A 14247-nucleotide genomic window follows, 5' to 3' on the forward strand; every position below is an offset into this window, starting at 1 on the left:
ATTCTTCTTTAGTAAATTTTTTTGTTCGTCTTTCTCATGGAACAGGCGTTCAACTGATCATTAGATTAGTCTTCATATTTGTTCACCATTGAATTGCAGACAAAAACTGCCTGACAATAACAAATGATGGGTGGAACTACTTTTTTAGAAATTAGTTGTTTCCTTTTAAATAATGCTGTATAATGAACCCTTTTGCTTTATTTGTATTCAGTTATTTACCAGTAAGCAAAAGATGTTTGAATCGACGTAGATCCCGTTGTTGATAATAGACATTATGCGCTTAACTTTGACGTTGAGTGGCAGCTTTGGTTAGAGATCTAAAGGTAGTATGTAACATCTGTTTATCGCTATGATTTTACTGTAATTATCAATGTTTTTACCAATTGCCGCTTCACTATATGTTTAATATGACAATTAAAACGTACAAATACAATTAAGGATTGCAAATACTATCTAGGCCTAGCCGAACAAAAATTTATTCGCATTAGACAATATGTTTTGGCCAAAATTGTTGAAGTGTACAAATTGCTTTCACCTGACTTTCTAAGTTCCTGATTTCATGTCCCACTTTTACAATTGAGCAAGTGGCGTTTAAGTTTAGTCATAGATTTTAATGAGTGCTGAATTCATTGGTATAGAATTCAGTTAGACTTTGTTTCTTACTTTTATTTTTCCTCCTCCTTTTTAACTTATTCAAATGCCCCTGTACAGTTTACTTCTATATGGCAGTCATATCTCCTTAAATTCTACACATTTTGAACCAATGTGATGATATTATCTTTTAAATTATAAACTTGATTACGAATTGTAATTTGTATATTCTGCTTGTGATAAGGATTGATGCTTAGTTGATTGCGTGTAAGATTGCGTGATCGGTTTGTTGAGTCCAGGGAAACAAAAACCCAAATGAGAAGAATAAAAAAAGCCGTCAACGCGGAATGAAATAGAAAAACATAAAATTCAAACAATAAACCTAAATCAGAAAGGTCATCCACTCGCCCAAAATCCAACGACTAACGATATTATAAATCGTTTTTTTATTTTATTTTATTTATTTTTTTATTTTTTTTAGTCGTTTCTCTAGATTCTAATTGAATACATCGTTAGTTGTTAGTTTTGGGCTGAGTGGCCGACCTTTCTTGATTTGGGTTATTCTTTTGATTTACTTTTTCTGTTGTTTTATTCCGCGTTGACAGCTTTTTAATTCTTCCCATTTGGGTTTCTGTTTCTTTTTGATATCCATGTTGTTTGTTTCTGTCTTTTTGTTTATTTTATTCTCTGTTTTTTCGTACTTTCTCTGATTTTGCTGATGAAGTGAAGCACTTTTCTTGTTGAAATATCGTTTTTATTGCATCCAGTAGTAAATTTTTAGTTAGAATAATTGGAGGAAGAAAATGGATCTCAGGCACCTTCAGAAACTCCCACCATGCTTCTGACATTTTAGCGGAAAAGTAGGCGGGATGTACCTTATTTGAACCAGAATTATGCTAAGATTTTTTTTAATAAATGTGACGAAATGAAATAGCTCTGTTATAGAGCTCTAATCAAATAGTTCGTGGTACGAACTGTAGTAAGGCTCAATAATAAACGAAATTCTAAAAAACGGAATTTTTAAACTAATAGATACATCAAAAGAATTGGATTTTTATACTGAGTTTAAATATATAAGTTTCATCGCCTTGTTACGAGCCTAAGAAAATTTGCCTTGTTTTGGAAAATAGGGGCAAACACCCCTAAAAGTCATACGATCTTAACGAAAATCACAACATCACATTCAGCGTATCAGAGAACTCTGCTGTTGAAGTTTCAAGCTCTTATCTGCAAAAATGTGGAACTTAGTATTTTTTTTTTGCCAGAAGACCGATCACGGGTGCGTGTTTATCTGTTTGTTTGAATTTATTTTTTTCCCAGGAGTGATCGTATTGACCAAGTGGTCCTAGAATGTCGCGAGATGGCTCATTGTAACGGAAATTAAAAGTTCTAGTGGCCTTTTTACGTGACCAAAAAAATTGGAGGGCACTAGGCCCCCTCCTACGCTCATTTTCCTCCCAAAGTCAACGCATCCAAATTTTGAGATAGCCATTTTGTTCAGCATAGTCGAAAAACATAAAAACTATGTCTTTGGGGCTGACTTACTCTCCCAGAGTCCCTGGGGGAGGGGCTGCAAGTTACAAGCTTTGACCAGCGTTTACAAACAGTAATGGTTATTTGGAAGTGTACAGACGTTTTCAGGGGTATTTTTTTGGTTGGGGAGGGAAGGGGCTACATGGGAGGATTTTCCCTTTTAGAATATGTCTTTTCCTTCCTCAACGTCCCGCTCTTTACGCTAAATTTATTTACTGGTTTATAAATTAGAATTAAAAGAGAGTCAAACTTTATCGTAAAGAGCAGGGCGTTGAGGAAGGAACAGCCCATTTCATACCGGAGTAATTTCTGTTCGTTTTAAGTTTTATTGTCGCTCCTTACTTTCAGTTAAAAAAGAAATCGTTTTTTTTTTATTTAATTATGTTTCAAGAAATAATACTTGCGCTTTGGAATGTATAGCTCTGTTTTAGTTGGAAGATCAACTCTCTTCCAGATCTGTAAAGGTCTTTTATTTTACAAAGTTGAGTTTTTATTACTCTACTTCGGATTGAGAAAATCCGAAGTATAAAAGCACTCATCTTCAGCCCTCAAGAATCTACTACTACTCACTATACTCATCCCTTAAAAAATTAACTCAGCGTTCTATCTCAACTAGTCACACCCTTACAAGCGGAAAAAAACAGAAAAATTTGACTGCCCTTGCAGAAAACAATAACCCATACCATATTGTTATATTTAACCAATCTAGCAGAATTTCGCTATGCCAAAGCTATTGTCCGGTTCTACAGAGAAGCTGTTTAAATTTATAAGTACCACCGTTTATGTCTGGCTTTGAACAGAGATTCAGGTGAGCAAAAATAAATGAGTCGTATTTTGGGTTTCTCAAAAGAGAAGCCGATACTTCAGTAATCCCTGAAATAAACCTTGAACCACCTTCCCAATCATATTATCAAACGCGTCAACAACCCCTTAGGTCTCAAAGGGTATCCGCAAGAAATGCAATGGTTAAAATCAGAAATCAGGTGAACTAGTTCTCCAATTTATTTATGGTTCATTTGTTTGAGTGAATGAATTTTTTTTTTCTGAGTTGTTCTCTAGTATCCCCTGATGGCAGTTCATAATTTTTAATTTTGTGCAAATCGTAAATATCGGCGAATGACTCACTTTATGGTTGTTTGGTATTTGATTCTAATCCTTATAACTTTTGGTCTTTTATTGAATTTTATTTATCTTTTAATTTTTTGGCTGTTTTTTTTTATTTGTTTTTATTGGTTTTGTTGACTTTTCGCGTTTGTTTTTTGTTTTGTTTTTCTTGTGAATTTCTCTTGATTACATTATTTTGTTTGCGCTGAAGAAGAGAGATGGTTGTTCTCTCGAAATATTCGCTCTGTGTGTTTCTTCAGTATTTTCGTTCGGTTTAAAAAAAGAAAAAACATTTTGATCGTTTTCTTTCTTCATGAATAATTTTCTGCTAGAACGGAGCTTAGCATTGGAAAATCGAGACAGGACTTCTATAAAAGGGGGTTTAGCTGCATAACATTGAGCAGTAGTTGTATCAAGTTGAAACCTTTTCGTAGATTAAAAAAAGCTGCATTGATTGCGTGTCTGAAAATAGAAAGTAAAGTTGGTTTTGAAGAGAAACATCGCACTTATGTAAGGTTGAAAGCTACAATGTTAAACAGACCCAAAAAATTAAGTGAAAAAGCTGCTGTCTAAACTCTTTAGTCGACAACGTGTAACGAATGTTGCTGCACTTTGTCCTTGGTATCGTAAATTGAATCGTTTTTATGGCACTTGGTATTAACCAAGTGACATATAGCGATCGCAAATTCTGTCGGTCTGTCAGTCCCGGTTTTGCTACTTTAGGCACTTCCAGGCAAGCTAGGACGATGAAATTTGGCAGGTGTATCAGGAACCAGATTAAATTAGAAATTGTCGTTTCCCCGATTTGACGATCGGGGGGGGGGAGAGTGGGGGGACGGTTAAATTGGAAAAATTAGAAAAAAGGAGGTATTTTTAACTTACGAAAGGGTGATCGGATCTTAATGAAATTTGATGCTGGGAAGGATATCGTGTCTCAGAGTTCTTATTTTAAATCTCGGCCGGATGAGGTGACATTGGGGGGAGTTGGGGTGGGAAACCGAAAATCTTGGAGAACACTTAAAGTGGAGGGATCGGGATGAAACTTGGTGGAAAATAAGCACAAGTCCTAGATACGTGATTGACATAAACGGAACGAATCGCTCTCTTTGGGGGAGTTGGGGGGAGGGTTAGTTCTGAAAAATTAGGTATTTTTAACTTATGAAGGAGTGATTGGATCTTATTGAAATTTGAGGTTTCGAAGGATATCGTGTCTCAGAGCTCTTATTTTAAATCCCGACCATATCCGGTGATATCGGGGGGAGTTGGGAAGAGCCTTAAATCTTGGAACACCCTTAGAGTCGAGGGATCGGGATAAAACTTGGTGGGAAAATAACTTACGAAGGAGTAATCGGATTTTAATGAAATTTGATGTTTGGAAGGAAATCTTTTTTTTTAAATCCCGACCGGATCTGGTGACATTGGGGGGGGGGGGTCAACCTAAAATTTTGGAGAACACATAAAGTGGAGGGATCGGGATGAAACTTGGTGGGAAAAATAAGCACTAGTCCTAGATACGTGATTAACATGACCGGAACGGATCCGCTCTCTTTGAAGCAGTTGGGAGGGGAGAGGGTTAATTCTAAAACGTTAAAAAATGAGGTATTTTTAACTTACGAGTGGGTGATCGGATCTTAATGGATTTTGACATTTAGAAGGACCTCGTGACTCAGAGCTCCTATTTTTAATCCCGATCGGCATTAAGCTTCTGATTTTCCTTTTAAAGCAATCTATTGATTCTTAAAATTTTGCTAGAGCTCATGCCATATGAGCTCTTGGCTCTTGGTCCTTCCGACCTCGTCACAAGTGCTATATGAGTTCTTAGCTCTTGTTTATTTTTAAATGTCAAATTTGGTCTAGGTCAATATATGTCGTGCATAGAAAGCACTGCCGTTCGGAGATTGGGTTTTAATTCTGGGTTTAATTTTATCTCTTGAACTTTTAAAAGCTTTTACAAAAATATGCTCTTGCAGTTATTTAATGGCTATTGAGGAATGAAAAAGCAGTCTTTCTTTCATTGTTTGTCACTTGACTATGTTGATTTTTGAGATACTTTTTACGTTGTACAAATACGTCCAATGATGCTTGTTTTGTAAATTTACATTTACTTATTTACAGGTTTTGCGACTTGTTGGACCAAGCATCCACTTTCCAGCTCCTATTTGGTCACTTGGGTTCAATTTGTGTTTACTTGCCACCTTTGCCCTCTATGCTTGGTTTTGGATTCAATTGAACATGTTCCAAACATTATACTATCTATGTTTCTTAGGTGGTGCTACGTTCCTTGTTGGTCATAAATTTTTAACACATCCATCAGCCTATCAAAGCTGAATCTTCATATGAAAATAGTATCTATTTTTCTGATTTTCAGTATGTGAGCTGGAATAAATCAATGTAATGTGCAGGGTTTATGTGTTTTGTTTTTTTTTCATTTTTTTCTGAAGCTTTAATTAATAAATTGATGAAATGTTTTGATAGCAGAATTATGTTTATTATGGAAATAGTAGAGGTTAGTCTAGAACTAATAATGTCCGAGTTACTACTTCGATAGGCAAGAACAGATAGAGAAGGGTTTTTTTTAGGGCATGGCGTCTTACTGTTTTTGATTTACATAAATTGATGGTGGTCGAATCTCTTCAGGGCGTCAAACACTATGAAGATACTTTTTCGAGTACTTATTAGATAGGTTATATATTTTGCTAACCTTCTGGTCAAGGCTCGGTTTGCTACCTTTGTTCCTCACAGTTCTTGGTGATGAAAACCTCCACTTGGCGATGAAAACCTCCACTTAGTGATGAAAACCTAAGCTAGAAACTTAGTTGGAAACAAGAGGTAGATCTGATAATCTTAACATGTTGAAAAGTAACACAGTTGAGATTAACGTTGGTTAATTTATTTGGGGTGGAAAAGCAAGGTCAGGGAGAAGCTTCAAGGTCATGGCTGTGAATAAATAAGAATTTGTATTTGACAAAGCAACCGTTCTACGTTTTTGCGAGTTTTCTTCTTGCTCCAAATGTAATTAAATTCGAAGAAGTGTTCTTAAAAAGAATCGTGAAAAAATGAATCTTGGAAATGGTACTGCCGAAATAACTAATGTTAATAAAAAGAAATTATCTTTGGAACCGGCTCAGAAAAGAAGGCGGGTCCTTGGTTCAACTGATAATCCTGAATTTTCACGTGTTGAATGCCATTTAATTCCATTGTTGCACTATGCCTTGCACTAGTCTTTTTTAGCAGAAAGCACTTCAATATGAACGACGGATTGGAGATGCATTAAAACATAATGTAGCAGGATGGACTGTGTACGAGTTGTAACCATTATAATTTGGTCAGAAAATCTGAACTTGATTTTTTGGAACTTTCTCTGATTTTGCGGAATAAGGGAAGCAGTTGTCTTCTCGAAATATCCGTTTTTTTTGCATCCCAAATTTTTAAGATACAAGAAAAGAATCAATTTTTGGAAAAGGAAAAGGAAAACACAATTTCCAGAGTCAGTGCAAAATTTTTGACTTGGTTCTGAGCGATGCCCTCCGTGTATTGCTTTTTACTTAGCCAGAGTCGACCCAGCTCTAAATGGGTACCTGGAAAAATCTGGGGAAGGTAAACAGGAAGGGTGTGTGAAAGCACAGGATGGCTGGCCCCTAACCCCCCATTGCACTTCCTGGCTGAAGCGCCAAGAAACGGAGATCAGCACCGCCGGTACGGACTGTAAAGTCTAATGCCGTATCCTTTACCTTATCAAGATATCCAAAATTATACCTGTCAACAATTGGAAATTTACCATAGTTTCGTGGTCCTAGCCCCTTGGACTCCATGGATTGCATCATCCCCAGATGTATTTTTTTTTAACCTTTAGACAATCCTGAAAGAATAATCAGAAAATTTTACCCATTTGGCTGAGGGAGGGGCGGGGTAAAATTGGCACCCGGAAGGGAGGAGAGGCTGCTTTCTAATCAGTTTTTACCATAAAAAGAGTATTACAACTTTTGGTTTCAAATCGAATCGGGTTTATGACCACATTTGACAAGAGGTGGCAAGTGAAAAAAAAAAATAATAAGACACGCCTCTCACTCTTCAATTAGCCAATCTTAGTGTGCTACCTCTGATTATTACTTTGAATCTGATTGTCAAAGTGTCAATATTTTTCTGACGCGTCAAAAGAAGAAAGCCGGGAGGGGGTAAATTGAATGTATCATAGGCACACAATGACGCTGCCTAAATAAACAGCAGTGTGGCTTCAATGTATTATTGTTTTTTTCTGCCCACTTTGTAATGACGGGTTGTCATAGAAGCTTTGGATGGGACTCGTTCAGTTGTAAGTAGAAAATTCTAGCGTTTTTATTAAGAGGCAATAGTAATTGAAAAAGGAGTAACCCCCTATCATTCCCTTCTAGTTCCCCCCCCCCTAACTCCCAAAGACATACCATAAAAATTCTAAGACCGCTTTTTTGTTCGAAAAAAGTCGAAGGTCAAATAATTGTGCCTCTAAGGATGATATGCCCCGCAACATCCCCATGGATAAGGGCTGTAAGTTGTTCAAGTTGCCCAATGTTTACATAAAGCTTTTGTGATTTGTAATGTTTCTGAAACGACTAAGGGCATTAAGTTGAAACTTTCAGGGAAGGAAGGGTATTAAACTAATTTAAAGAACACTATGCGCATCCAGTTTATCAAAAAAGCGTATTTGTGCCCACGTTGTTCATAGAATGTACCTACAAAATCTCAGGACCGGCTAAGGGTAATATTTCAAATTTTCAGGACACTGAGCTAAATTGAAAGACTGTTTGCATCAATATTCAAGAGATGTTGAAATTAAACGGATAGGATATTGAACTTGGTCAAAAGACACTATGACAAGTTGACAGGTCGTCATGGTTGTATGACAGGTTGTCAAGAGGGTGTATGTGCAGTATGTCACGAGCGGCTATGGATATTGAGTAGAAATTTTCAGGGTGTGTTGAGGGAGACTTTGAACTAATTAATAAGATGTTGTTTGTATCCAGGTCGTCAAAGGGGCATATCTTTTATGTCTGGGTAACGGCTAAGGGTATTAATTCAGAACTTTGAGGTGGATGTTAAATTAAATGACAATATATTTCGGGCCTCTGGGTTTCAAAAAGGGTGTATCCACAATATCTCAGGAAAGGCTCTAATAAGTTGAAACTTTCAGTATATATTTAAGCAAATCAAATGATACTATGTGCATCCAGGTTGTTAAAACGGCGTATCTGCGGTGTTTCAGTAAATTCAAAGGGCATTAAGGTGAAACATTAAGGGTTGTTGAAGAGGATGCTAAATCCAACCAAAAGACGCTATGTACACGGATGTTGTCAAAACAATTGTGTGTGCAGTATATCAAGAACAGCTAAGGGCATTCTCTACCACCTAATTTTATTTTTAAGCAACAAATCGGAATTTATTTTTCAATACATGAGCTAAAAAGGCAAATATTTAAGCAAACAAGCGTTTAAAATAAAATTACGTACTTATCGGTTATATAAAAGACATTGTAAAATTTCGATCGCGAATGATGCGAGCATGACACAAGAAACTGGTCAAGCAGCTTTTTTATACCACACAATTAGCTTTGGTTTGGTTGCAAAATAAATTGAAGCTATATTTTAAGTATTAATTTTGTTATTTTGGTTTAGTTTGGTTTATGGAAACAAATTTGGGCTATATATTTGCAAATTAGGGGAGTGAGGTAAAGCATAGCATATATTAAATACAGCACTGGTTGGTTTAGGTATTTAATATATGCTATGCTTTACCCAAAATATGTGCAAATATATAGCCCGAATTTGTTTCTAAACTATTATATATTCATCATATTTTGTTTCATTTCATTAGCTTTAATCGAACTTCACTTCCCGAGTGTCTATTATATAACCGATAAGCACCTAAAATTATAATACAAGTCGATTCTGATAATAAAATAGTTGATCAATGCTCGTCTATATTCGAGGTTGTAGCAGGACGATGGACAGGATGGCTTTAGCCCTATAGACAGAGGTGAAGCTAGAGTTTTGATGGGGGGGGGGAGGATATAATGAATGTGCCGAAAAAATCGTCACTGCTTGCCGACGCCTTGGAGCGGCTTGGAGTTGGTTATAAAATCAAATAATGATTCAAGGTTAAAAAGACACAGAAAACTATGAATATTTGAATGAGACTCAAAACGCACAGAAATTACAATGAATAATCAATTCGAACCTAAAAAGAGCACAAATCACTACAAACAAAAGTAGGGTTAAAGTCCCCTAAGCTTTCTGAAGGCTACAGCTGCATTGACACTTTCCCGAATACGAAATTTATTCTCAAATTTTCTCTTCTATAATGTTATTAATTCCTAAATTGCTGAGCTTTCCAAGGGTGAATATCGTAATACATTAAATATTCATTCTACTTTCTTTATTTCTTTTCAATATCCTTGGGTCTTCTGGTGATTTTTTTTTCGCTTTTTTATCTATGTTTTGACAAATAAAAACTGCTCGAAAAAAAAAAATGCCTTCGGTAAAGTACAAATGAAACTCTGGTCGTCAGGGCAGCTGAAATTCATTCGATTCAGGAACCGAACATTTCCAAACTTTCTCCTGGAACTCCGAAACGGGTAATATTCTCTGGAAACTTAACAAGACATATTAAAATACATTTATAGATTTTTACTATTTTTGTGCTTATTTGCTTATTGAATTTTGACTTTTTCTTCTTAAATTGTATACAAAGTGGCTTTATTTCTCTTTTCACATTATATGACAAGCATAACATTATTCGTATTAATAGATATATAAATAAAATGAGCATATAGTTGATGGAATATAGAAAATGAACAGGCATATTTCAAGATTGGTTTCTCTTGAAAACTAAACTACATAGAGGGAGCATTTTCCTTATAACTTAGATACTGTTAATGATTCTTAATGAATATATTGATGCATTACAAATGTTCTAAATACACGAGGCCTGGTTGAAATGAGACATAGATGTTCTTGAAATAGGCAATACCTGAAATATAAAAATAATGCTCAAAAACACCCGATTAACAAAAAGCTTAGTACAGAATTCGTATTTGCTGTTTTATTCTAGTAAATTGTTTGACCGATGTTGGGTGCTGAGCTAGCTTTGAAGAACTAGCTCAGAAAATCTGAATGGAACAAAATTTCTCGACCAAAGTCTCATACAAGTGAGAGGGGAACATTCCCTTGTGGATAACTAATTTTTCACTCCTAATTCAAAATAATAACAACAACAAAAAAAATTGCTTTTTCTTATCAACATGACTTTATTTACTGCTGTAATATACAGGTGATTTGGGAATTGGAATTGGTTTATTGATTAAAGGGAACGGATTTTTTCGAAAAATTCTTTAGAATTTTCACATTATTTTTGCCTAGTCTGCTTTTTTTTTTAAATCTGCAATGACGGTAGAAGTATTCCACGTGAAATTTTTGAGGATAAATTCAAAAAAAAGTATGCTTCGAAGCCAGTTTTAATCAAATAGACAAACAGATTTCAAAGAAACACTAAATCGAACACCATCACAGTACTATTGTATACTGTTTTTGTAGTCACTTTAGAATGGAGTTTTTCCAACTAAAATTGTTCAAAACTTCACTCGCAGGGAATTACGTTGGTTAATTTGTGTATAAGACCTTAAAGTATGTCTATATAATATTAAGGCGCCATGGCTTAGTTGGTTAAAGCGCCTGCCTAGTAAGCAGGAGATCATGGGTTCGAATCCCATTGGTGCCTTTTTTTAAGTACATTGGTGCAGACTTAATAATAAAGGGCAAATCGCATTTCTATATACTTAACTAAAGAATCGGTTTCATGAGTTAGAAAGCTTAGCCTTTTTGTAAAATTTTACCTTTCATAAAAGTTAACGAGAATTATTTTTAGTCCCCCCCTTAGAAGATCAAAGAGTTCAAGGGTGTAAAATTTCTAATATTTGTAAGAAATTTATATATTTCCCTGTAAACTCTTTTGTTAAAAAGAATATCTTTAAAACTATTCCCTTCGTGTTAGTCTTAACCAGGAAACCATGCTTCATATCGTCCCTAGCACTCGATACACGGCATGCTTGTATATGTGTGATTCTTTGATTTATTATTTTTTCGCAGAACTAAAATGCTATTTCGTGATCCAAATCACCGGAAATCATTCCTTAACGGTAAGTATGGACAGTAGAGGCCTTTGAAGCCATATCTTCCCCCTTAATATCTCGAAATTTTTAAATAAATATAACTAGTAATTTCAAATTCTACATCAGTCAGCTATTTTTGTCGTTTTTCCGAATATGTCACCCTTTCATCCAAAATTTATTGTGCATGCACAGTCAAGCTAAATATCAAACTTGCGTCATTACTGTATCCGTTCCAGGTAAATGCTTGTTTTTATTAGACAGATATTTAAAAAAAAGAAAAGAAAAAGGTACTCACCGTTTATAAATGCTGGCCTTTGCTCTCGAAATGCTCTCTGTGCAATCTACATACGTTGCAGTTCTAGAACTGCAATCTCTCACAACCCTCAGCCCCTGGTGCAAGGGCCGCAAGTTGTCTATTGTTAACATATGAGTTATGTTTTTCTTTTAACAAGAAACAAGGGCATGTTTGATCTTATAAATTAAACAAGAGCTAAGAGCTCATATGGCACTTGTGACGAGGCAAGAAGAGCTAAGAGCCAAGAGCTCATATGGTATGAGCTCTAACACAATTCTAAGAATCAATAGATTGATTTAAAAAGAAAATCAGAGGCTTAATTCCGGTCAGGATTCAAAATAAGACCTCTGAGTCAGGATGCCCTTCTAAATATCAAAATTCATTTAGATCCGATCACCCACTCGTAAGTTATAAATACCTCATTTTTTCTAATTTTTACTCTCCCTTTAGCCCCCCCCCCGATGGTCAAATCTGGCAAAACGATTTTATCAAGTCAATTTGTGCAGCTCCCTGACACGCCTACCAATTTTCATCGTCCTAGCACGTCCAGAAGCACCAAACTCGCCAAATCACTCCCCCCTCCCCCCCAGCTCCCCCAAAGAGAGGGAATCCAGTACGGTTACGTCAATAACGTATCAAGGACATTTGCTTATTCTATCCACCAAGCTTCATCCCGATTCCTCCACTCGAAGTGTTTTCCAAGATTTCCCCCTCCAACTCCCCTCAATGTCAAAAGATCTGGTCGGGATTTGACATAAAAGCTCTGAGACATGAATTCCTTCTAAATATCAAATTTCATTAAGATCCTATCACCTATTAGTAAGATAAAAATACCCCAATTTTTACGTTTTCCAAGAATTTCGGTTTCCCCCTCCAACTCCCCCCAATGTCACAGGATCTGGTCGGAATTTAAAATTGGAGCTTTAAAGCACAAGATCCTTCTAAATATCAAATTTAATTAAGATCTAGTCACCCTTTCGTAAGTTACAAATACCTTAATTTTAAAATTACCCCCCCCCCCCCCAACTCCACCAACGAGGGCAGATCCGGTTATGTCAGTCACGTATCTTAGACAGGTATTTATTCTTCCCATCCAGTTCCATCCCCCCAAAGACGCTGGATCCGGTTGACATTTAAAATAAGAGATCTGAGTTACGAGGTACTTCTAAATATGAAGCTTCATGAAGATCCGATCACTCCTTCGTAAGTTAAAATACGTCATTTTTTCTAGTTTTTCCGAATTACCCCCCCCCCCCCCCCAATAGAGCGGATCCGTTCCAATTATGAAAATCACGTATCTAAGACTTCTGCTTATTATTCTCACCAAGTTTCATCCCGATCCCTGGATCCGGTTGACATTTAAAATAAGAGATCTGAGTTACGAGGTACTTCTAAATATGAAGCTTCATGAAGATCCGATCACCCGTTCGTAAGTTAAAAATACCTCATTTTTCTGATTTTTCAGAATTACCCCCCCCCTTCCAACTACCCCAAAGAGAGCGGATCCGTTCCGGTTATGTCAATCATGTATCTAGGACTTGTGCTTTTCCCACCAAGTTTCATCCCGATCCCTCCACTCTAAGTGTTTTCCAAGATTTTAGGTTTCCCCTCCCAACAACCCCTCAATGTCACCAGATCCGGTCGGGATTTAAAATAAGAACTCTGAGGCACGATATCCTTCTAAATATCAAATTTCGTTGAGATCCGATAACCCGTTCATAAGTAAAAATACCTCATTTTTTCTAATTTTTCAGAATTAACCCCCCCTCCCAATTACCCCAAAGAGAGTGGATCCGTTCCGATTATGTCAATCTTGTATCTAGGACTTGTGCTTACTTTTCCCACCAAGTTTCATCCGATCTCTCCACTCTAAGTGTTTTCCAAGATTTTAGGTTTCCCCTCCCAACTTCCCCCCAATGTAACCAGATCCGGTCGGGATTTAAAATAACAGCTCTGAGACACGATATTCTTCCAGACATCAAATTTCATAAAGATCTGATCAAACGTTCGTAAGTTAAAAATACTTCCAAGTTTTCTATTTTTTCCGAATTAACGGGCCCCCACTCCTCGCCCCCAAATGGTCAAATCGGGAAAACGACTATTTATGATTTAATCTGGTCCGGTCCCTGATACGCCTGCAAAATTTCATCGTCCTAGCTTACCTTAAAGTGCCTAAAGTAGCAAAACCGGGACCGACAGAATTTGCAATTGCTATATGTCACTTGGTTAATACCAAGTGCCATAAAAAAGCACAGAGAAGAAAACCAAACACAATCAAAAAACATTTTTCCCTTTATTGTTTTTGAGAAGGAAATACTAGCAACCCATAGAATGGCTAATGCATCAGCCGTCACATCATTCATAAAATGTGTAGGGGCATCTTCAACTAAATCAGAAGGCACTATGTGCATCCACTTTTACAAGAAGGCACATCTGGAATATTTCGAGAACAGCTCAGGGAATGAAGTTTAAACTTTCAGAGCAAGTTGAGGGAATGTTTAAAAAAAGGCTGGAGTGCAACCAGTCCCCCTCCCATGTCCTTTTTAGTTGCAATCTCCTTAAAGATATCTGATCAAAATTCGTT

At 36.4% G+C, this 14247-nt stretch overlaps 1 protein-coding gene and 1 non-coding gene across 2 annotated transcripts in view; both read left to right on the forward strand.

Annotated features, from left to right (window-relative positions):
* The window catches only part of LOC136031208 (dolichyl-diphosphooligosaccharide--protein glycosyltransferase subunit 2-like), a 57979-nt gene extending 52279 nt beyond the window's left edge, over nucleotides 1-5700 (forward strand). The window contains exon 11 of the mRNA XM_065710576.1: nucleotides 5344-5700. Within this exon, the coding sequence (XP_065566648.1) occupies nucleotides 5344-5556 (213 nt within the window). The 3' untranslated portion in view covers nucleotides 5557-5700. The remainder of the gene's footprint in view (nucleotides 1-5343) is intronic.
* Nucleotides 5701-10903: 5203 nt separating this feature from the next.
* On the forward strand, nucleotides 10904-10977 carry Trnat-agu (transfer RNA threonine (anticodon AGU)). The gene has a single exon. It is a non-coding gene; the product is annotated as a tRNA-Thr (tRNA).
* Nucleotides 10978-14247: the final 3270 nt, after the last annotated feature.

This window comes from Artemia franciscana, chromosome 9 (genome assembly GCF_032884065.1).
Source record: "Artemia franciscana chromosome 9, ASM3288406v1, whole genome shotgun sequence".
In the NCBI taxonomy this organism is placed as follows: domain Eukaryota; kingdom Metazoa; phylum Arthropoda; class Branchiopoda; order Anostraca; family Artemiidae; genus Artemia; species Artemia franciscana.